The sequence below is a fragment of the Lutra lutra genome, chromosome 4 (assembly GCF_902655055.1).
Source record: "Lutra lutra chromosome 4, mLutLut1.2, whole genome shotgun sequence".
In the NCBI taxonomy this organism is placed as follows: Eukaryota; Metazoa; Chordata; class Mammalia; order Carnivora; family Mustelidae; genus Lutra; species Lutra lutra.
The window spans coordinates 145,359,287-145,383,117 of record NC_062281.1 but is presented as its reverse complement, the minus strand read 5'-3'; the positions used below and the strand labels follow the sequence as shown (position 1 = coordinate 145,383,117).

The 23,831-nt window shown below is 34.9% G+C and overlaps 1 protein-coding gene across 4 annotated transcripts in view; it reads right to left on the bottom strand.

Moving 5' to 3' along the window:
- Positions 1–23,831, bottom strand: part of ITGB3BP (integrin subunit beta 3 binding protein) — a 68,719-nt gene that overhangs the window by 20,895 nt on the left and 23,993 nt on the right. For all 4 annotated transcript variants that reach the window (XM_047723841.1, XM_047723843.1, XM_047723842.1 and 1 more), the window contains exons 3-4: positions 13,320–13,455; positions 3,405–3,474 (exon numbers count right to left, since the gene is read on the bottom strand). In XM_047723841.1, coding sequence (XP_047579797.1) covers positions 3,405–3,474; positions 13,320–13,455 — 206 coding nt within the window. The remainder of the gene's footprint in view (positions 1–3,404; positions 3,475–13,319; positions 13,456–23,831) is intronic.

Here is a 23,831-nt window from a genome sequence, read left to right as displayed (position 1 = left end):
ACATTGAGGAGGGTATGTGCTAAGGTGAGTGCTGTGAAGTGTGTAAACCTGGCGATTCACAGACCTGTACCCCTGGGGATAAAAATATATTATATGTTTATAAAAAATAAAAATTAAAAAAAAAAGATTACTTATTTTAGAGAGAGAGAACATGTGTGTGCGTGCAAGTGGGGGGGAAGGGCAAAGGTAGAGGGAGAGAGAGCATCTCCAGCAGACTCCCTGCTGAGCACAGAGCCCAATGGGCTTGATCCCACAACTGTGAGAATATAATCTGAGCTGAAATCAAGAGTTGAATGCTTAACCAACTGAGCCACCAAGGCACCCCAATACATTTTAATTATTAATAACAATTACATCAATGCCATTTTATTATCATTAACTGTTATATTTTATTAATACTATATTATTATTATGTTATTACACATATATGTCTCTGCACTTGGTTCTGTTTCTCTGGACAACCCTAACTTACACAATTTCCAAAACAAAATATAAAATGCTATATTGGGGTGCCTGGGTGGCTCAGTTCTTAGGTGTCTGCCTTTGGCTCAGGTCATGTTCCCAGAGTCCTGGGATCAAGCCCCATATTGGGCTCCCTGCTTGGCAGGAAGCCTGCTTCTCCCTCTCCAGCTCCCCTGTGCTTGTGTTCCCTCTCTCACTCTATCATAAATAAATAAAATCTAAAAATAAATAAAAAAATAAAATGTTATAACATTTAAAACTGATGTATAGATGTGAAATGTTCAATTTAATTTCAGGTTTTCAAAAACCAAGGCTTTAGAATGGGTTTACAAGATAATAAAAGAAATCCAAACAAATGGAACAAATGAAGAACCCATTATTAAAGCTAGTAAAATGGCTTTATTGACTGGGATTGACTCATTATTGAGTGCAAAAAAAAAAAAATCAGCAAGCCTATTTTTATCTTTTATAAAATATCCTGGCTTGTCCTTAAGTTCACTAATTCTAATATCAAGTCATGGAATGATACACATAAGTAATAGGGATCTTTAGAAATAAATATTAAGAGAAATTAAATAAATACAGGCAAATTCCTAAGTGAACCATAACAAGGGTTCTTGTTCCCTTGCTACTTGAAAGCTCACTGCTACAAGAGCTATGGTTAAAAATCTGGCACCGTCAACAAATCGATGGGTTCAGAAGAATAAGGAAGGGATAAAAGTATAAAAAGTTAGAATAGCTAAGGGGAGCTGATTGGGCGGAAAGCAAGGGTAAGTTTTGCTTGTTTATGTGGTATTCTGTTGTCCAAAAAATTTTCCTCCTTCACTGCCTACTTTTATTCCCAAGTTTGTTATACTTCATATAATTATATCAGAAATTCATTTGGTTTAGCAGGTATCTGCTTTCATTTTGTTTAATTTTTAAAACTTAAATTCAATTAATTAACATATAGTCTATTATTAGTTTCAGAGACAGAGTTCAGTGATTCATCAGTTTACATAACACCCAGGTATCTGCTTTCAAATATAAAATCATACGTTTCAAAAATTGTTACTTGCCACTTGCTCTCACTGTATATCCTTTTGTAAAATTTCTTTTTCTGTGTGTGTGTATACATTGCCAGTTAAAAAATACATTAAATAAGTTAAACAAAAAGAGAATTCTTTCCCTTTTTTGGGAAAGATTTTTTATTTTTTTTTTAGGGAGAGCATCAGTGGGAGGAGAAGCAAATCTGAAGGAGCCTCCATGCTGAACGGAGCTCAATGCAGGACTCAGTCTCATGACCCCAAGATCATGAGCTAAGCTGAAACCAGGAGTTGGATGTTTAACCAACTGAGCTACCTGGGAACCCAAAGAATGCTTTCCTCTTAATATCTGGTTGCAACTGGTTTCACTGAGGAAATGGGAACTTTGCTAGGGGAAGGAAGGAGTAGTAATTTACAACAAAAATACTTGTGGGTCAGGGAAAATGAAAATATTTGGAGCTGGGGGAGCGTAGCTAGGAAAAGCATCTAGTAAAAGAAAATAAAGGAGATATGATGATAGATGTAGGAGATGCCAAACAAAGAAATATCTTTGTGAAACACTTCTCTTTGTCCTTGTCGTACTCTAAATGGCATTCAATTTTTGTATATTTTACTCTAGACTAGTACTGATTAATACTATAGTTCAGCTACATTATGAAAAAAAATAGACTTCTGGGGTCATAACCACTAGTTACACTATTTATATGGAAAATGCATTCTGAATTCCACTTAAATGAGTAAAAAAATTTTGAAACATAACTTATAACCTATTTCTAAGTTTGGCAAGGTATATTAACTTACAACATAAAGCCATAAGCTCCCAATTTCTTTGTTTTTAGCTACCCATCATATTGCGTGGCACAAAGACAACATAGCTGAAAGGGTCAATGAGCTGAATGTAAGAACTACTTTGAAAATTTAACCCCCTCTTCTGGTTAATTCAATTTTCCAGCCTCGGTGGATAGATATAACTATTCTTCCTAGAATATATAGGAGAAGTAGATTTTTGTAAATACTATCTTCATTCAAGGCAGCATTGGCTGGCCAGTATGAAAATAGCTGGGTGCTGGGATATAAGCATGCTGGGTTCCTCTGGATCGCTTACTGTGCTGGCTTCATTCACTGTGTTCCAGCTCTTGAACCAGCTATTTGTTAGGCACTATGTTCCCAGATGAGGGATTACTTTTCCATCCATATAAAATCTGAAAAGGTCGTTTTTCCCCAGATTTATCTTAAGCTGGTCTCTTATTCATGGACTGGCAAGCTGCGCTCAATGAGTATTAAAATTAAGATCTCATAGGGGCACCTGAGTGGCTCAGTCAGTTGAGTGTCCAACTCTTGGTTTTCTCTTAGGTCATGATTTCACGGTCCTGAAATTGAGCCCTGCATGGGCTCTGCACTCAGTGGGGAGTTTGCTTGAGATTCTCTCTTTCCCTCTCCCACTCCACTGACCCCACTTGCACTCTCTCTTTCTCTCAAATGAAGAAATATTTTTAAAAAGTTAAGATATCACATATCATGATCACATGAACCCTTCAAAATGCATCACAAAATATTTTACTTCTTTAAAAAAGAATATATCGGGGCACCTGGGTGGCTCAGTGGGTTAAGCCGCTGCCTTCGGCTCAGGTCATGATCTCAGGGTCCTGGGATCGAGTCCCACATCGGGCTCTCTGCTCAGCAGGAAGCCTGCTTCCCTCTCTCTCTCTCTGCCTGCCTCTCCGTCTACTTGTGATCTCTCTCTGTCAAATAAATAAATAAAATCTTTAAAAAAAAAAAAAAAAGAATATATCGACTCAGGTATAAACTATTTTTTAATTTTTGCAAATAAGTTATTTCTCTTAAATTATTACTTTAAGAAATATGACTCTTTTCTTTCAAGACATGTATTTATTATTTCAAAAACAATAAACTTACTCATCATTGTCCTTTGTTGTAGATTCCTTCCTTTTGGTTAAACTGAGGTGACTCAATTTTTTCCTCTTTCCTATATACATAGAGTAAAAAGAAGAACTTAAAGTTAGGGGGGAAATTGTCAAATTTTAAATAGAATTTAGATCACCAAACTTTAGATAGAGAATAAAAAGGTAGACTAATGAAAGAGAAGTAAAGAAAAAGTATCCTAGAATTTGCTATAGAAAAGAAAAATCACTATTATGAATAATTTTTCAATAGCTATTTTTTAAAATTTCCCAAATCCCAATATTTTATTCATGATGACTTTATGTAGAAAAAAACCAATCTTTATAGATAAAGGATACTTTCGTCAAATATTTTAATAAACAATATCATCTTAAAGTTTCCAGTTTGTATTATTTCACTCCTATTTTTTGCCTCAAAGTTAACAGTGGGTTGGTGATTTTTGTTTTTTAAAGATTTTATTTGTTTATTTGACAGAGAGATCACAAGTAGGCAGAGAGGCAGGCAGACAGAGAGGGAGAAGCAGGCTCCCTGCTGAGCAGAGAGCCCAATGCACGGCTTGATCCCAGGACCCTGGGATCATGACCTGAGCCAAAGGCAGAGGCTTAACCCACTGAGCCACCCAGGTGCCCCGGTTGGTGATATTTATATCTACAAAACAGTAAGTTTCTAGTGATATCACAGTAAAATAAATTTGATAAATGTGCCTGATTTTAAAAACATATTAAAAAATGCATAATGATTTACTAAATTCTTGGAAAGATCCTGTGTGTGGGGTTGAAAGGTAAATTTGATTTTACAGCCTAGTAGAACATGATGTTTGCACTTATTAGTGGTCAAGTAGATAATTGTTTTATGAGTTCTCCATTTAGTTGTTGGTTCTACTGTACTTCATGGTACAGTATAACATACACTTCAAACATATTTGATGTATAACAAGTATTTGAGGACATATTAGCAAAAAAATTCTTAATATCTTACATACACTGGCCTTTAATAAATGTTTATTGAGTGAATAAGCAAGCAAATGAATAATCGAAACTTTTTACTACTAATGAAAAGAAGTCCAAAGAAATCATTTTTAAATGTATAGTTGGTGACAACCTCCTTACACTATGTATTATTATGTTGTTCCATTTGTTCAATAACTGGCACAGGAACTATTACTTAACTCAATGTCCTTATTCTTCACAAAGGAAAAACGGGTGAAATAAATTTTATTATTTCATTTAACCCAACATACTCAAAATACTACAATTTTGACCTTTCTTTATTTTTATATATTTTATATATAAAATATAAAATTATTAGTGAGATCATTCATATTCTCTTTTTCACACTGTCTTTGATACATGGTGTATATTTTATGCTTATAGCACATCTCAGTGCAGATGAGCCACAATCCAAATGCTCTGTGTCTACATGAATTGGAAAGTATAGCTCCATGTACTACTGCAGGAGGGTCCGATACTTCTAGATGAAATAACACGAAGGCAATTTCTTTAAATTTTCAAACGTAATTCATTAACATATTAAAGTACTGTCTGGAACAGACTTCCCAATGCTGGTTTACACTTTTTCCTTCACTTAATTTTTTTTTTTTTTTTAACAGAAGCTGTTTTGTTGTTTGCTTCTTTTTTTTAAAGAATTTTTTATTTTATTTATTATTTATTATATTATAATTTCTTTTATTAATATATTTATATTATAATATTATTTATTTATTTGACAGAGAGAGAAATCACAAGTAGGCAGAGAGGCAGACAGAGAGAGACTGGGAAGCAGGCTCCCTGCTGAGCAGAAAGCCTGATGCAGGCCTCGATCCCAGGACCCTGAGACCATGACCTGAGCCGAAGGCAGAGGCTTAACCCACTGAGCCACCCAGGCACCCTTTTCCTTCACTTAATTTTTATTTCATTATTCTTACTTGCTCCTATTACTAGGGGAAGAGCTTATTTAATGTATATTTTCTATTCTCTGATATTTATAATTTCACTGAGTAAGTTGGTTCAGAAACTGATGAACAATAACTTCCCTCATTGTTTTTTTTTTTTCAAAGATTTTATTTATTTATTTGACAGAGAGATCACAAGTAGATGGAGAGGCAGGCAGAAAGAGAGAGAGAGAGGGAAGCAGGCTCCCTGCTGAGCAGAAAGCCCGATGCGGGACTCGATCCCAGGACCCTGAGATCATGACCTGAGCCGAAGGCAGCGGCTTAACCCACTGAGCCACCCAGGCGCCCAACTTCCCTCATTGTTACTTTAGATCTTATGGATTCTCTCAAAAAAAAAAAAACCAAAACAAAACAAAACAAAAAAAAAACCCCAAAACTGTATCATAACTAAATTAACTCAAGATAGTCTTTAATTCTAAAAAGAGAGAAAGTTATGATTTAGAGATCTTCCTAAAGTACTGGTTATCTCTCTCGTTTTAACTTTTCATTATTTGACTTGTCTCTATCCTTAAATTCCAAGTAGTAAGAGTTTATTTAACCAAGTATTAAAGGGAAAAACAGTAACAATATTTTATTTATGACTTTAGAGAACTCTTGAGGAAAAAAATCTGTTAAAATCGATCTTTCTTAAAAAAAAAAATCAAGCTTAGGAGAAGAGTAAATGAAACAAGATGGGATTGGGAGGGAGACAAACCATAAGTGACTCTTAATCTCACAAAACAAACTGAGGGTTGATGGGGGGAGGGGGTTGGGAGAGGGGGTGGCGTTATGGATATCGGGGAGGGTATGTGCTATGGTGAGTGTTGTGAAGTGTGTATACCTGGCGATTCGCAGACCTGTACCCCAGGGGATAAAAATATATGTTTATAAAGCTGTAAAAAAAAAAAAAAAAAAAAAAAAAGAAAGAAAGGATGAATACCCAAGTTTTGTAGCAACATGGACGGGACTGGAAGAGATTATGCTGAGTGAAATAAGTCAAGCAGAGAGAGTCAATTATCATATGGTTTCACTTATTTGTGGAGCATAACAAATAGCATGGAGGACAAGGGGAGATGGAGAGGAGAAGGGAGTTGAGGGAAATTGGAAGGGGAGGTGAACCATGAGAGACTATGGACTCTGAAAAACGATCTGAGAATTTTGAAGGGGTGGGGGGTGGGAGGTTGGGGGCACCAGGTGGTGGGTATTGTAGAGGGCACGGATTGCATGGAGCACTGGGTGTGGTGCAAAAATAATGAATACTGTTATGCTGAAAAAAATTAAAAAAAAAAAAAATCAAGCTGGATATGAAATCCCATGATACATATTAAACCTTATTTTCAGAAAATCTTTGCCTAAAGGTTAATATTAATTTCCTGAATTTTGTGCTATGCTGTCTGCATTCAATAAAGGTCCACAATTAAATATTAAAATTACTTTGTTCCTTTAACTTGTAATTAATTTTCACATTTTAGCACCATCAGTCAATAAAGTTAGGTGAGAAATAGTAAAAGAATACTTTATTTGAATTTTCACCAAGTGTTCAATGCCTGCTGAAACATTTTTATTATGGTAAGGGGATTAGATATCTTATTCTATAAAATATAATCAATAGCATTAATCTCAATCTTCTTATAGAAGGACTTACATTTCTAATATACTTTTCCAATTGATAATAGGAGGAGTTTTAATATCTCTAAGAATAACACTTGGATCAGTTAGCAGAGACTATTTGGACTCCAATATATTATTAAGAGTATTCCAGTTACTGGGGTTCCTTGGTGGCCCAGTCGGTTATAGCATCTGACTCTTGATTTTGGTTCAGGTCATGAATTCAGGGTTGTGAGATCCAGCCCTGCACTGGGCTCTGTGACTTGGGATTCTCTCACCTCTTCTCCCTCTGCCCCTCCACCCCCCTAAAAAAAGAAGAAAAAAGAAAGAGTATTCCAGTTACTAATAATTGGTTTCTTTATTTCATTTCATTCTATTAGCAATTAACATACAGTAAACAGCTGCAGATTCTATAGTACTTTTTCTTGCTAGGTTATATATAACAAATACTTGTGAATGTGATTTCCTTTAAAGACAGTTTCATAAAACACTGGTGAAATATGTACCATTGCTGAATCTGGGCTACATTCAAAATTGTATTTGGGGGCACCTGGGTGGCTCAGTAAGCCTCTGCCTTTGGCTCAGGTCATGGTCTCAGGGTCCCTGCATGGAGCCCTGCATCAGGCTCTCTGCTCAGCAGGGAGCCTGCTTCCTGCCCACCCCCACCCCACCCCACCCCCGCTCTGCCTGCCTGTCTACCTACTTGTGATCTCTGTCTGTCAAATAAATAAAATCTTTTTTTTTTTTAAAGATTTTATTTATTTATTTGACAGAGAGAGTTCACAAGCAGGCAGAGAGGCAGGCAGAGAGAGAGAGGAGGAAGCAGGCTCCCTGCTGAGCAGAGAGCCCGATGCGGGGCTTGATCCCAGGACCCTGAGATCATGACCTGAGCCGAAGGCAGAGGCTTAACCCACTGAGCTACCCAGGCGCCCCTAAATAAAATCTTAAAAAAAAACAAAAACAAAAACCTACCCTTTTAACAAACAAATCAAAATTGTATTTGGACTTTCCGGTAAGGCTCAGGGAGCCCCTTCTCTAAGATAATTTTCAACAGATCATGATGTTTAGAAATACAATCAATGATGTTAATGGTAACGGCTAACACTTAAATAGTATTTTTAGGACCAGGCACTGTTTTAAATGTTACATATATAAACTAATCTGCAAAACTCTGCATTGGTCACTCATTCCCATTTTACAGGTGAGAAAACCGAGGCACAGAATAGCCACATATCTTATCCAAGGCTCTAAAACTAGTAAGTGGCAGAGTTAGGATCCGAGTCCAACACCCAACCTACTGAGCCACTCAGGTACCCCGAAATCATGTTATTCTTTTAATTAACCAAATTATTACTATTAAACAAGAGTGGAGAGCAAATAACTGCTTTAGAGGATCAATTTATGAAAAATAACAATGTTAATGGTTCCTTTTTTAAAATTCAAAATACCTTTATTGAGTCCTATGGAAGAAATGTAATATTCTTAAAATATTACCTATATTATTGAACAGAAAGGTATCAATGAGAAAATTAGAATTGCTTTTTAGCTACTAAAACATTAATGTTTGAGAAGCAGAATGGTACGTTTTAAAATCTTTCATCCAAATTATTATTATTTTTTTTTTTTAAAGATTTTATTTATTTATTCGACAGAGAGAAATCACAAGTAGGCAGAGAGGCAGGCAGAGAGAGAGGAGGAAGCAGGCTCCCTGCTGAGCAGAAAGCCCGATGTGGGGCTCGAACCCAGGACCTGGGATCATGACCCGAGCCGAAGGCAGCGGCTCAACCCACTGAGCCACCCAGGCGCCCCTTTCATCCAAATTAGATTGTGGACCACATTAAGAAGCATTTGGCTCATATATCTCAAACTGCTCATCAGATATTTAAGCTGATAGTAATTTATCAGCTCCTTTGAAATACATATTGTTCCTTTTCCCACTTAAAAAGAAATCAGTCTTGCCAGAGGTCTACCATTTGATTAGTCTTTTCAAAGAAACTGCTTTTGATTTTGTTGCTTTTCTTTATCACTGCCTTGTTTTCTATTTAACACTTTATTTGTATTTAATACTTTTTATCTTTTACAATTTCCTTTCTTGTATTTCTTGGGGTTCATTCTATTCTTTTTCCATCCTTCTGAGTTAAATGCTTGGCTTATTAGTTTCAATCATTCTTCCTTCCTAAATATATGCATTTATAAGTATAAAATTTCCACTAAGGACTGTTTTAGTATAATGCAGTATTTAGATTAAAGTTTTCCTCTAAGTTTTTATTGTCATCATCATTCAATTCTAAATATTTTATATATTCCATTATGATTTTTCTGAACAATGAATTATTTAGAATGTTCTAGGTTTCCAAACACATGGGCTAAAATTTTTATAGAGGACTGCCTTTTTATTATTGATTCCTAACTACACAAAATTTTGGTCAGAGAATGTGACAGCAATTTTAGTATTTTGCGACTCCAGACTGGTTATATTTTTGTAAAAGTTTTAGGTCATGCTTTATCATGTGTTGGGTATTACACTTGTTTGACCACAGCTCATTAGATCACACTTGCTAGCTATGTTCAAACTGTTTATACCCTTCCTAAGTTTTATTTATTTCATCAGTTTCTGAAGGAGGTACTTTAAAATTTACTATAATTAGGGATTTGTGAGTCTCTCCTTGTACTCCTGTCCTATTTCATTATGTGTTGTTTTTGTTTTAGATGCACATAGTTTCAGGAAACTTTTTTTAGTAGTGACTCTTCCTTTCTCTCACTATGAATAGATTCATATATCTTCAATAAAGCTTTTTTTGTCTTCAAGTCTATTTTTGTCTACATTAATATTCTTATAACAGCTATTAATTTTTTAAAGTTAATATTTGCTTTGCTTTTTCCTATCCCTTTACATTTAATCATCCTACATCTTTAAGCCTAAACAATAATGATAGTAATAAAAACAGAGTATGTATTGAAAACTTACTACATGCCAGGCCATGTTATGAGTGCTTTTTGTATATTACTTTATTTAATTCTCACAACAATCCTGAGGTAGAAACTATTATTTTCCCCATTTTTACAGGCAAGTAAAAAAAACACACATACACACACACGCATGCACAATTATAAAGTCAGTTAACAGATATTCTTCTGCTCCCCCAAAATTATAAGAATCTTAAAACACTTTAGCTTATTTTGCTCCCTCATCAGTATTCCATGCTATTATAGTCTATTATTTGTTTTTAACCCCATCTTAAATTGTTTGTCTTTTTTTCTATAGCCAGCAGAATTTGTAGTCACATTTTTGTATTTGGATTTATAATTAAATTTGCCAACATGTTTGCTAATTTATTTTCTTACCATTGCTCTTGGCATTCCATTCCTTTACCTGAGGCTCAGTTTAATTCTACAAGTACATTTTTTAGTAGTCCCTTCAGGGAGTCTCTCTGAACGAAAAATTCTCTCAGACTTTGTCTGGAAAAAAAATCTTTATTTCATCTTCATTCCTAAATAAAAACATTTAGCTGTGATTTTTAGTTGGTATTATTCCACTTCCTGCTGGAGTCTGTTGATATAGATGAGAAGTCTACAATCAGTCTGTCATTTCCTTGGGGGTTATATGTCTTTCCTCCGGTGGCCTTTTTCTCTTTGTCTTTGACAATCTGCAATTTTACCACATGACTATGTGTGGATTTGTTTTTATTCATCCTGCTCAGACTAAGTATGCTATTCCAATCTGGAAATTCTCATCTTTCCTTAACTGTGAAATTGAAATTATGAAAAATTGATAGTCCTTTTATCTTAGAATACTGCTTCAGCCCATTCTCCTTATTTTCTCCTTATGGAACTCCTATCTGACATATATTGGAGCTTCTTAGTCTATTCATAATTTCTCTTTACCATTATATCATGTTCTCCATTTCTTTATCTCTGTGTTATCACATTGCTACAGTCTGGCTGATTTCTACAGATCTATTATCTAATTCACAAATATTCTCTTTGACTATGCAAATTTGTTGTTTATCCTTCTACTCTAATTATTAAATAATAAGTCTGATGCATCCTTCATCTTTATTGAAAAGCATAATAGTTTGGAGAAATTTGCTAAGGGGCAGGGGAGGGCCGCAATATAATGATAACACACACATATGAACATACATAACAATGAAAAATATATATGATGGTAAGTAAATAAATATTTATCTCTCAAAAGTGTAAACTCACTTTTTTATAAATCACTTTTTTTTATAAACTCACTTTTTAAATTAAATACATATCTCTCAAAAGTATAAACTCACTCACCCTGTTTTTGGCCCACATGGGGCCAAAAGAAGTCTAAGTAGAGGGAAGAAATAGGAACAGATTTTTCTTTTTTTATAAGTATAAATGTATTTAAATGTAATAATAAATCATCTGTTCACATAGTATATAGTTCAAATGTACATAGAAAATACATATGAATACCTAGAGGAAGAGTATTCCAGAAGGAATACAGGCTGAGAGACCTGTAAGTGCAATGACCTTGTGGCAGGAAGGGGTTTAACAAGATTGATGAATAGCAAGAAAGTAAGAGTGGTTAAAGTAGTGTAAACATGGGAAGGGTAACAGAAAAGGAGATAGACGAGGTGGTCAGGAATTTGATGATGTATGGCCTTAGAAGTTATGATTAGGTTTTGAATTATATCCCAAGTGTGATGGGAAGTGAATTGCACTTAAAATGCCCTTGAAAATGCTATTTAAATAAAAGTACTTATTTAAGTGGCATCTTATGCTTTGTATAATATTTAAAAACTGAGAATTGTTAATAGAAGTTATGAGATCATAACTTAAATTATGATCTCATGGAACTTAAATGGAACTTTTACTTTATGACTCAGGATTTCTTATTTCTAAAACATGTATAACATATTAGGATAAGCAATGTAATGATTACAAATGACATAATGTGATATAAGATCCTAGAGAATTCTATGTTGAGACTTTTTATATATATATATATATATATATATGTCTTGAAGAGTATATGAAACATATATATATCTACAGTTTAATGAATCAGTGTAACCACTATTTAAGTTAAAAAATAGAATATTACCAGTACCCCAGGAACACTTGCTATATGACTTTTTAAAAAAGAGCTTACTTAGTACTATAATCTGTGATAATTATCCACTTAAATGTCAACCGGGATCATGTGACCAATCTTTTTATGGGCAAAAGGAATGTTCCCTTAAGTCCATATTTAATTTCAATATGGAAATTGAGTACGTACACTTAAAATCTATTCATATTTCAGTATAGAGATGTGCCATCTCTAAGGCACTAATTTTTAATTTTAAACAAAAGATATATTAAGTGTATTAAAAACAGAGCTTGAAGAAAATGTATACATCTTCATACATTTTTGTGAAAGCAAACCTAATAGTAATAGCTTTAAGATAAAAAGCACTTGATTTAAAATAAAATTTAAAATAAAAGTCAATCAAAAGTTTAAGATCTCATTATGGGTTTCATTACAACAAATTAGGTAAAATGAGATTTCTTTGTTTCTGTGTAGCTTCTAGTATATTCTTAGCACTCAATAAATGTTAAACAATAAAATATGAATTAGGCTAATCACAGCACATCTAAAATATATTTTATTAAATTTGAGCCTACTTAGAATTTTATATTATAGAAACCTGACATGTCACTGATTCATGACCTTTTATAATATTAAAAATTAAATCTATGAAATCTAGAATCATATCTTTTAAATAAATATTTTAGCAATAAACTATGAGAGAACAGAAATATGCATGGTCAAAATTAAACTAAATATTTTTAAATAAATAATTTCATATTAAAATTAGGTTATTCTCTAGTGGAAAACCCTACAATTTTTTTGCAAATGCATTTAAGATAGTAAAGGAAAAGAAGGGAATGAAATATAATAAATAAAAGCAAGCTATATAAAGATAAATGAAATGTGGATAAAACTAAATAGACAACATGAATAAAAATAACATTTATAAGTATCTCTTTTAAACTATAGTGCAGCAGTACCTGAATTATATGCCCTTTAATTTATGCACATGATGGATAGCTTGTTAAGGGGTATATCTGTAACCACTATAATTGATAGTAGCTGAAGGCAGTCAGACCATAATTTCTATTTAATGGATGGGATAGTAAGGGAACAAAGTCTGCAGCAGCATTTTAAAATAAGTGCCTAGAAAGTTTACATTTATGTCCAAAGTCGTACCTATATATTCTAGACTTCTTTATGTTGAATTCCTTAAGAAAAAAACAGTTGCAGCAAGATCCATATATTATTAAATAAAAATTCTGGTTTAACCAGTAACTAGAAAAATATTACAATAAATGGAAAAGAATGTTCAACTAACCATTTGATGGTTCATTTTTGTGCTCCTGTTCTTTAGAGCTTGCAGGAGAAGCAAATGGGCTCATTTGGCAAGTTCCAGTTGTTGGAGAGTAAGTTGTAATACGTTTCTTCCTTGTGATTTTTGAAGAATCGAATGACTGAAAATAAATATTAATTTGAGACAAAAATACTTATGTTTAGTTCTTTGAGAATGCCTTTTAAAACTTGTAAAATTCAAACCAGCATTATTTTCCTTGCTCTTTCTTTTCGGAATTTAAATACACTCAATTATCATTTCCAAAATGAACACTATTCTTAAAGTTTTGTAGATATTTCAGGTCTCCACACTGATTAGGGCATCTCAATTAGGTATTTGTGAAAATTTAATATTAAAGGTTTACTACCTTCTGAGATGGTATTTCCAAACAGTTTAGTGATGACTGACTCTTCCGGTTATATCCTGACTTGTGCTGTCTGCTGAACCTGAGGTATAATTATGGGGCTAGGCCAGGGAAACTCTCAGAAGTACTGGTAGTAAAACCCACAAGGAAATCCTAGGAGGGGTAAGTGCTTTCTTAAACCTTCACAAAGTTGCTCTGACATAGTGACTTGTCTTAAGAATAAGCAAAATAATGTTGGGGCACCTGGGTGGCTCAGTGGGTTAAGCCTCTGCCTTCAACTCAGGTCATGATCTCAGGGTCCTGGGATTGAGTCCTGCGCTGGGCTCTCTGCTCAGCAGGGATCCTGCTTCCCCCTCTCTCTCTGCCTGCCTCTCTGCCTACTTGTGATCTCTCTCTGTCAAATAAATAAATAAAATCTTTACAAAAAATAAGCAAAATAATGTTCAAACAATTGAGTATTAACATTTAAGGCCCTTGAGAATTCGGCCTATCCTATAGGATATCCTTCTATCCTCTCCTCTGTTCCTTACACACCTTGTGCATACCTCTCATTGGAGACTATCGTCTCCGATAAGATTATGAATTATTTTAATAATTTTTTACATTTCTGTCTGCCCCATTAAAATCTGAATTCCTAAAAATAAATATTTCTTCATCTTTGTGGTCTAGAACTCAAAAATCTGTAATGAATGAATGATGTAAAAGGAATAGGCCAATAACTTTGGCCAAGCCACTCTGAATTCATTCATTTGTTCATTAGTTCATTCTTCCAATATGAAATGACACCCGTATCCCAGTCACTTAGATTAATCACATTCTGTGATCCTAGGCTGGAATGCCCTTTCTTATCTTCCCCAGGATGAAATCGTTCTTCGGTTTAGGTCCCCATTTATGATCCACTTCCTCCAAACATCCATTATCACACTATTAATTGCTTGTTCTTCTGAATTCCTTTTAAACTCTTTTCTGTAATGCTTACTAATCACCCAGCGCTTGCTAACTAATGTGTACAAAGAAAAAAGAAATTATTCTGGCCTCATGAACAGCAGAGAAGGGTCTAAACAGTAGTAGAGGTCTTAACTACCTAACAGTAGTATAGGTGCTACAAGAATGGAGAGGAAAGGAAAATCAAAGTGGGCTGCAGTAATTTTACAGAAGGATTCTTGTGAGGAGGAAGGATGAGGCTTAGATAAGCAAAAATGAAAGGTATGAAAAACCTGAAATCTAGAAGTGCTACAGATGGCATAAACTGGATTTAGGGGATTAAAAAAGGTCTGAAGGTTATGATGTTACTAACATTGTAGAATTAAACTTATTTTGGTAGCTGACTTGAAATAGTTATATAATTCTCCATTGTCAACGATTCTTTATTTCTAAGACACCTTGGCAGAAATAGTGGCTGTGTCACCTTTTTCAATAATCTTGGTATTAGTTCCAGAATCTATAGCATCTTTTTTTTTTTTTTACAGTTAAGGTTTTAAATGATAAATACTTTTCCATATTGGGGAGCCAGAAGGCTTTCCATTCTTTATTTTATGTATCCACGGTAGCCACAAATGTAACCAATATCTTTTTTAAAAATCAAACTATAATATCAAGTTATAACTCTAAAGCAATCTTTATTGTAGGGTGAAAAGGTTTTTAAGTCTCTTTATCAGATGGTTATTATTACCTCTTCATCTTGAGTTTTCACCTGTTTATATGTATTCAGTCATAAACTATGACATTTATCCAATCTTACCCTACCTTTCCAAGAATTTATTGCCCAGAACTATTTCACTGTGTATGTACAAGAAATGGAAGTCACTACACTAATGTACATTTATGTCAATCTGTTTTCCTATTTTACCAAAAAATTATTTTTTCCAATTGCCAAATATCTGAACATTACAACTATAGATCATACATTTCTCCTTGAAAACCATTTTCTAGCTTTCATAAAATAAGTCTGTGTGTGTGTGTGTGTGTGTGTGTGTGTGTGTGTTTTCCCCTTATCTTAAAATACTGAAACTTCTTGGGCAGGGGAGTGGGGGGAGAGGAGGGGAAAAATCCCGAGACTTCTCTGCTGCCTTCTTTTTTAGGCCATTTGTGTTAGTTAAGAGGAAAAATGTCTGTCTACAATTACTATACAAAGAGGGAAAAATGAAATTCTACCTTCCCTTACTATCCCACTAAATGTTCTTCAGTAATTAACACATTTTTATATACCTGACTACTGATATACGCAAAGGCATAATCTTACTTCTCTAAGATTTTTTTTCCCCCTCAAAGTTTTGTCAAGGTCCTCTAACTTTAAAACCCTGAAGATGCTTAAAAGTGATCCCAGAACCCATCTAACCTATACCACGAACAGTTAAGATTGGGATTTCAGGGAAGACAGCTACAAATTGAGAAGTCTAGTATTCTTTCCACTCTGCAATGAGGAGTGCTAGCTACCAGATCCTTTAGAAAACAGAAGAAGAAAAAGTGAGCAGACTAGATTTGGCTAGAGAAGGAAAGGAATTAAGGATGCGAAAAAATTAGGAAAAGAGAAATCAGTAAGTCATAATTCTATAATAATAATTTATAACTGCTTATAATATTCAGTGACTCCTTAGAGATAGTTAATGCCACTATTAAAAAAGATGCTATGATCAGCCCAAATACCACCATACTTTTTGTAAAGTGGTCAAACCTTGTATATTAGCAAAACTAAAATTTGGGCATTGATTTTTCTGTCTAAAAAAAGAAAAGAATGTTCGCTTCATAATTTCAAATAGATGACATTCTCCTTCAATATCTTTCACAAACTGTAGCTTGCTTTGTCACTTCGTCTAAAGCATATTCTACCAAAAAGGTGTCTCTATTGCATTGATTTTTACCTATTATAAACAGTCTAGAAAGTACTAACTAAGGGTTCTTTTGGGATGAAATATGATGGAAAGGATGTGCTATTATTATTATGAAGAACTACCCTATGCTATCAATGAAATATTTAAAACATAGGTACTATAGATATTTGGATAACCAGAAACAAAAGAAAAATTAGGGCATATAAAGGGAGATAATTTTTCATAACCTTACACTGGTTAATTAGGCCACTGGAATGTCTTACCAAAGACATTATAAATTATTAATACTATTATGGAGTTTATATTTAAATACTCTAAATATTAGCTGTCTTGGGTACCTTTCACAGTTTGGGTCTAGGGTTCTCAGAACAGTCCTAGAGATCAACTAACTTCTTATCAGCTACCATGATTATCATTCTTTTCTTTTTTTTTTTCATGATTATCATTCTTAATAGTTCTAATAATGTTGGGTTTCATTGTTATTTGTTATAATAGTTATGGACGCAAAAGCATTTTGCACTAATCTCAGTGATCTTACAGAGATGGTAGAGAAAGAATATAACCAAAATATTAGATCTATGGTGATAGAAATGTTCTATTTTTTTTTTTTAAGATTTTATGTATTTATTTGACAGACAGAGATCACAAGTAGGCAGAGATGCAGGTAGAGAGAGGAGGAAGCAGGCTCCCCGCCTAGCAGAGAGCCCAATGCAGGGCTCGATCCCAGGACCCTGAGATCACGACCTGAGCCGAAGGCAGAGGCTTTAACCCACTGAGCCACCCAGGCGCCCCAAAATGTTCTATTTCTTGATGGGTGTTTGATACACAGGGGTATACACTTGTTAAAACTCATTGGATTGTACACTCAAGATCTGTGGATTTTATAATATATAAATTTTACTTTGATAAAAAAATTTTAATAGAAAAATAAAAGAAACATTGCCTTACAAAGTTGATACATTGGTGTTTCTATTTATATTCATTATTGTTCCACAATTTAAAAATATTAAAATATTTTTAAAAAGATGTATTTATTTATTTTTTGGCAGGGGGAGGAAAAGCAGAGAGAGAGAGAGAGAATTTTTAAGTAGACGGCACACTGAGCACAGAGCCCAATGCAAGCCTCAATCCCACAACCCTGAGAGCATGATCTGAGCTGAAACCAAGAGTTGGACACTTAACTAACTGTGCCACACAGGTGCACCTAAAATATGAATATTAAAGATAACACTATCCTGCAACTGTCCTGTATGTAACTTCTGAGATTTTAATGAAATATTTTCATGGCTGTTTCCCATCATTCCTTCATATATCCTCATGTTTCTCAGAATATAAATTCCATCTCAAATATATTTTTGTCTGTTTACTAAAGTATAATTTACATACATTAAAATGGTCAGCTTGAGGAGATCTGACAACTGTATACTCTGATGCAACTACCACACAAGATATAGAACATTTCAACCATTTCAGGTTTTCTTGTACACCCTTCTACTCAGTTTCCACTTTCTAGTCCATAGGCAACTGCTTTCTAATTCCTATAATCATTGATACCTCTACCTATTCTTGGGACTTCATATAAATTAAGAATGTAACTTTTGGTTTGGGTTTGTTTTTGAGATCATCTGCATTATTGCATGTGGTAGTAGTGTGTTCCTTTTTATTGCTGAATAGTGCTCCTTTGTATAAATATATCAGAATTTGTTTTTCCACTTTCTGATTAGGAGACATTTGGATTATTTCCAGTTTGGGAAATAATGAATTAAGTTGCTAAAAACATTCTTGTATATGTCGGGTTCCCTGGGTGGCTCAGTCAGTTAAGCCTGGTAATTTCAGCTCAGGTCATGATCTCATGGGTCATGAGATCCAGCCCAGGTAGGGCTCCATGCACTCAACTAGAAGTCAGCTTGAGATTCTCTCCCTCCCTTTCCCCCCCACTCACATGCATGCTTTCTCTCTCTAGAATAAGTAAGTCTTTAAAAAAAAAAAAAAATCTTGGGCACCTGGGTGGCTCAGTGGGTTAAAGCCTCTGCCTCAGGTCATGATCCCGGGGTCCTGGGATCGAGCCCCACATTGGGCTCTAGGCTCCATGGGGGGCCTGCTTCTTCCTCTCTCTCTGCCTGCCTCTCTGCCTGCTTGTGATCTCTGTCTGTCAAATAAATAAATAAATAAATAAATCTTTAAAAAAAAAAAATAAAAAAAAAAAAAACAAAAACCTAAATAAAAGCTGGAGTTCTCCAAAGCATGTGTCATTTTAAATTCCCATCAGTAAAAGAGAGTTCCAGCTGCTCGACATCCTTATCAGTCTTTAGCACTGTTTTAGTCATTCTCATGTTTGTTTGTTTGTTTAAAAGATTTTTATTTATTTATTTATTTGAGAGGAAGAACATGAGTTGGTGGTGGGAGGGGCAGAGAGAGAAAGAAAAGCAGCAGACTCGCCACTGAATGGGGAGCCCGAAGTGGGGCTCAATCCAAAACCATGACCTGAGTCAAAGGTAGATGCTTAACCAAATGAGCCACCCAGGTGCCCCATTTTTTTTTTTTTTTTAAAGCGATCTCTACTCCCAACATAGGCCTCGATCTCAGGACCTTGAGATCAAGAGTTGCAAGTTCTACAACTCGAGGCAGTCAAGTTCCTCTAGTGTTGTTTTTTAAAAGCCATTCTGTTTTGTTATTTAGCTCTTCTAGTGGGCGGGAGTGGTATCCATTTGTGGGTTTCATTTGTATTTCCAATGATAAATGATGTTGAACACTTTTTCATATGCCTTTTCATATTCATAACACTTTTTCATATTCATTTAAATTTTTTTTGACATGTTGGTTCAAGTTTTTGTACATTTTTATTGTACTTTTTATTGTTAATTTATATATTATAGATACAAGTCTTTTGCCAGATAGATGTATGACAAATATTTTCTTCTTAATCCCTGGTTTGACTATTCATTTTCTTTTTCTTTCTTTTTTTTTTAAAATTTTATTTATTTATTTGACAGAGAGAGACACAGCAAGAGAGGGAACACAAGCAGGGGGAGTGGAAGAGGTGAGAAGCAGGCTTCCCGCTGAGCAGGGAGCCTGATGCAGGGCTCAATCCCAGGATCCTGGGATCATGACCTGAGCTGAAGGCAGACGCTTAACAACTGAGCCACCCAGGCGCTCTGGCTATTCATTTTCTTAATGGTGGCTTTTGAAGAGCAAAAATTTTTAGTTTTGATAAAGTCTACCTTATTAACTTTATCTTCTGTAGTTAGTACTTTTTCTGTTGTATGAAATTTTGTCAAATTTAGGTCTCAATGATAACTTCTTGTATTTCCTTCTAGAAGCCTGATGCTTTTAACTTTTACTTCATGCTTATGATACTTCTTGAATTAACTTTTGTGTATCAAGTGAGATAAAGATGGAGGTTATTTTTTTCCATATGGATATTTTAAAAACTTTGTTCTTACTGAATCAATCCAATATTTCGAAACATTTCAGGGGCACCTGGATGGCTCAGTTGGTTAGGTGTCTAACTCTTGATTTCAGCTCAGGTTATAATCCCAGAGTCATGGGATCAAGACCCACGCTGGGCTCCTTGCTCAGTGGAGAGTCTTCCTGGGATTCTCTCTCCCTCTCCATTTGCCCCCACCAAGTAAATAAATAAATCTTTAAAAAAAATTTAATAAATTTAGTCAACCATAAAGATAATATGAACCAAAGTTTTAGAAATTAGATTTTGCCAAATAGAATGAAGATTCATAAAGGACTAAAGGAAAAACACTTTAGGTACACTAAAGGAAAAGCAGCTATGTTATATGGAAGGCAGCCTGGGCTCATATAATAGTTTAGCTGTGTCTTAGCTGTGCTATTGTGGGTATACCACTTACTCTGAATTTTAGTTTCCTCACTCAATCTAGCATATCACTAGAATATTAATGCCTATGTGACATGGAGGGCTTCCAGAGCTTGAAGGAAGGAGGGCAAGGCAGTGGAGTTCACCTTTAAGATGTCTTCCAAGGGCCTAGAATCTCTCTGTGTCCCCAGACCTGGTGAGGTATTCAATATTGGGAAGTGAGAGGTGGCCGAAAGAGAACATGCAGAAGCAAAGATGCAAATGAGACTGGTGCTACAACTGGATGTCTAGACCATCAAGCCAAGGGATGCATACTGCTCTAGTCCAAGAAGTGCCACTTCTATCAGCGCATCGGCCAGATGATGGCCTCATATTACTGAAAGCCCAGCAGGCCCCAACTCCACAGAGAAAGCCAGCTTTCAGGAGAAGGATGAGATTCATCTACCTGCCCTCCTTCCAGAGGCACAGAATGTAGCCATGGTGGGTAAGTGATTTGAGATCAGAAAAGTTCAAGGAACACGAAGAAAATAGTAGAAAAAGCAGGATAGATAGGGTCAGTATAGGCAGCTGGTCCTGCCAATTTCTTGGGCCAGGATCCACAGCATCACCTCCTTTTCCCTCTTGGTGAGGGGAAGGAGTGAGGCAAAGGAACTCCCAACACTGCTATTCAAACAATGGCTTTCATGGAAAATCTCCCTAGAACTTGAACACTTTATCTGCAACTCTACTTCCACAATCTAAAGCTTTTGAAAGTGGCCTGGATAGGGATGCTGTTTTGAGAGAATACATGCAAAAAGTATATGTTCTGCTGTTGTTGGGTGAATTATTAATGTTAAGATGGCAAATTCCCAAAATTGATCTGTAATTCCTTTCAAAATTCCAAATGGCTGTTTTTCAGAAATGGACAAGGTGATCTTAAAATTCCTGTGAAATTGCAACAGATGCAAAATAGCAGAAGCAATTTTGAAAAGGAACAACAAAAAGAGGGTTCATGTTTTCTGATTTCAAATTTACAGTAATTATAACTTTATTTTGAAAACTTAATTAAGAAAGTGTGGTAGTCTCCTCCCCTCTCATGCTCTCTCTCACTGTCTCTCTCTCTCTCTCAAATAAATAAAATCTTTAAAAAAAAAAAAAAAAAAAAAAAAAAAAAAAAAAAAAAGAAAGTGTGGTAGTGACATAAAGACAGTAGGGATGAATGGAGTAACTTGAGAGTCCAGAAATAAATCCTTACATTTATAGCTCATTGATTTTCAACAAGGGTATCAATACCATTCAATGGCAGAAAGAAAATCTTTTCAACAAATACTGCTAGGACAACTGAATATACATGCCCCTACTCTCACATCATGTGCCAAATTAACTCAATTAGGTAATAGTTTCTTAGATATGACACCAGAAGTACATGCAACCAAAGAAGAAGTAAACTGGACTTCATCAAAATTTAAAACTTTTGTGCATTGAAGGGATGCTACCAAGAAAGTAAAAAGACAACCCAGAGAATCCATGATTAGGTGACAGTATTCAGAATACACAAAAGTAAAAGCACAAAATCCTATTTTAAAAAGGGTATCTAATTTGAGTAGATATTTCTCCAAAGAAAATATATAGATGGCCAATAAGCGTGTAAAAAAATGCTCAGTATCATTAAAAAATGCTTAAAACCGCAATGAGATACTGTTTCATACCTACTAGGATGGCTAGAATCAATGAGTCAGATAATAGCAAGGAGGATCTGGAGAAACTGGAACCCTCCTCATTCACTGGTGGTGGGAATGTAAAATGGTGCAGCTGCTGTAGAAAAGAGTTTGACAGTTTTTCAAGAAGGATGGAATTCTCATGTAAGTCAGCAATTCCACCTCTAAATATCTAAAGAAAACTAAAATATGATTCAGCTATTAAAAGGAGTGAAGTACTGTTACATACAACAACATGATGAAACGTGAAAATGTTATGAAAGCAGTCAGTCACAGAAGGCCACAATATTGTATGACTCCATTTACATGAAATGTCCAGGATGAGCAAATCCATAGAGACAGCAAGTAAATTAGTTGCCAGGGGATGAGAAGAGGAGAAGTTAGCACCACTTAACTGCTAAGAGAGGGGTGCCTGGGTAGTTCAGTCATTTTGCCTTTGGTTCCAGTTGTGATCCCAGGTCCCTGGGATTGAGACCCACATCCGGCTCCCTGCTCAGTGGGAAGCTTGCTTCTCCCTCTCCTACTCCCACTCCTACCGTTCATGTTCCCTCTCTTGCCCTGTCTCTCTCTGTCAAATAAATAAATAAAGCCTTAAAAAAAAATAAACTCTAAGAGATACAGGATTTTTGGCGAGAGGGGGTGATAAAAATGTTCTGGAATCAGATAGTGGTGATGGCTGTTCAACATAGTGAGTATACTATAAACTACTGGTGTATACTTTAAAATGATGAATGTTATATGAATTATATATCAATAAAAATTCCTGAAATTAAAAAAAAGAGAACTATTAGAAAGTACATGAGATAATTAGTAGATATGAACAAAGACTGTCCATTTGAACAAAGACAAAGGAATTATCAATTCTGAGAAATACGATAATACTATTATAGTTTTTTAAAAAGTCTTTCTCGTTGGGGTGCCTGGGTGGCTCAGTCATTAAGTGTCTGCCTTTGGCTCAGAGCATGATCCCAGGGTACTGGGATCGAGCCCCGTGTCGGGATCCCTGCTCTGATGGAAGCCTGCTTCTCCCTCTCTCACTCCTCCTGCTTATGTTTCCTCTCTTGCTGTGTCTCTGTCAAATAAATAAATAAAATCTTTAAAAAAAAAGTTTTCTCTTTTAAAAATAATCATTGAAGTATTTATGGATGATATTTCAGATTTGTTTCAAAATAATCTAGTATGGGGTACTAAAGTATATAAGGGAATATAAGTGAAATAAGTAGGCTTGTTTTAAGAATTATTAAAGCTTGGTAATTAACAGGTAGTGCATTACCTTTGTCTCTGTTTGAAATTCTTAATAATAAAAAATTTTAAAAAGCACTATTTTGTAACTATAGTGAAATAAAGGATCTAGGAAATAATCATCAATGAAAAAAAACCACTGAAGAAAGATTAATGGGAATTTTATTATGGGTGAATCAAGGTGATTAATACCTGAACCAAAAATCAGATCATTTTGTGCTCTTGAGGGGATGCGATAGGAACTATACACACTATCTATGAGGTATGCTTATCAAAAATTTGAATGAGAATCTAATCAAGCCTCTAACTTTACCAGTTTCATAGCAAATCTGAAGAACAGAGAAATCATTTGAAGGACACCACAAGAAACAAATCAATTAGCTCCTGAATATGAAATTCGCTTACAAAACAAATACCTCAGTTTTCTCAAAAAATAAATTACAAAAAAAAGGGTGAAACTTAACTAGATTTAAAAAGACTTAGGATAGGGCGCCTGGGTGGCTCAGTGGGTTAAGCCTCTGCCTTCGACTCAGG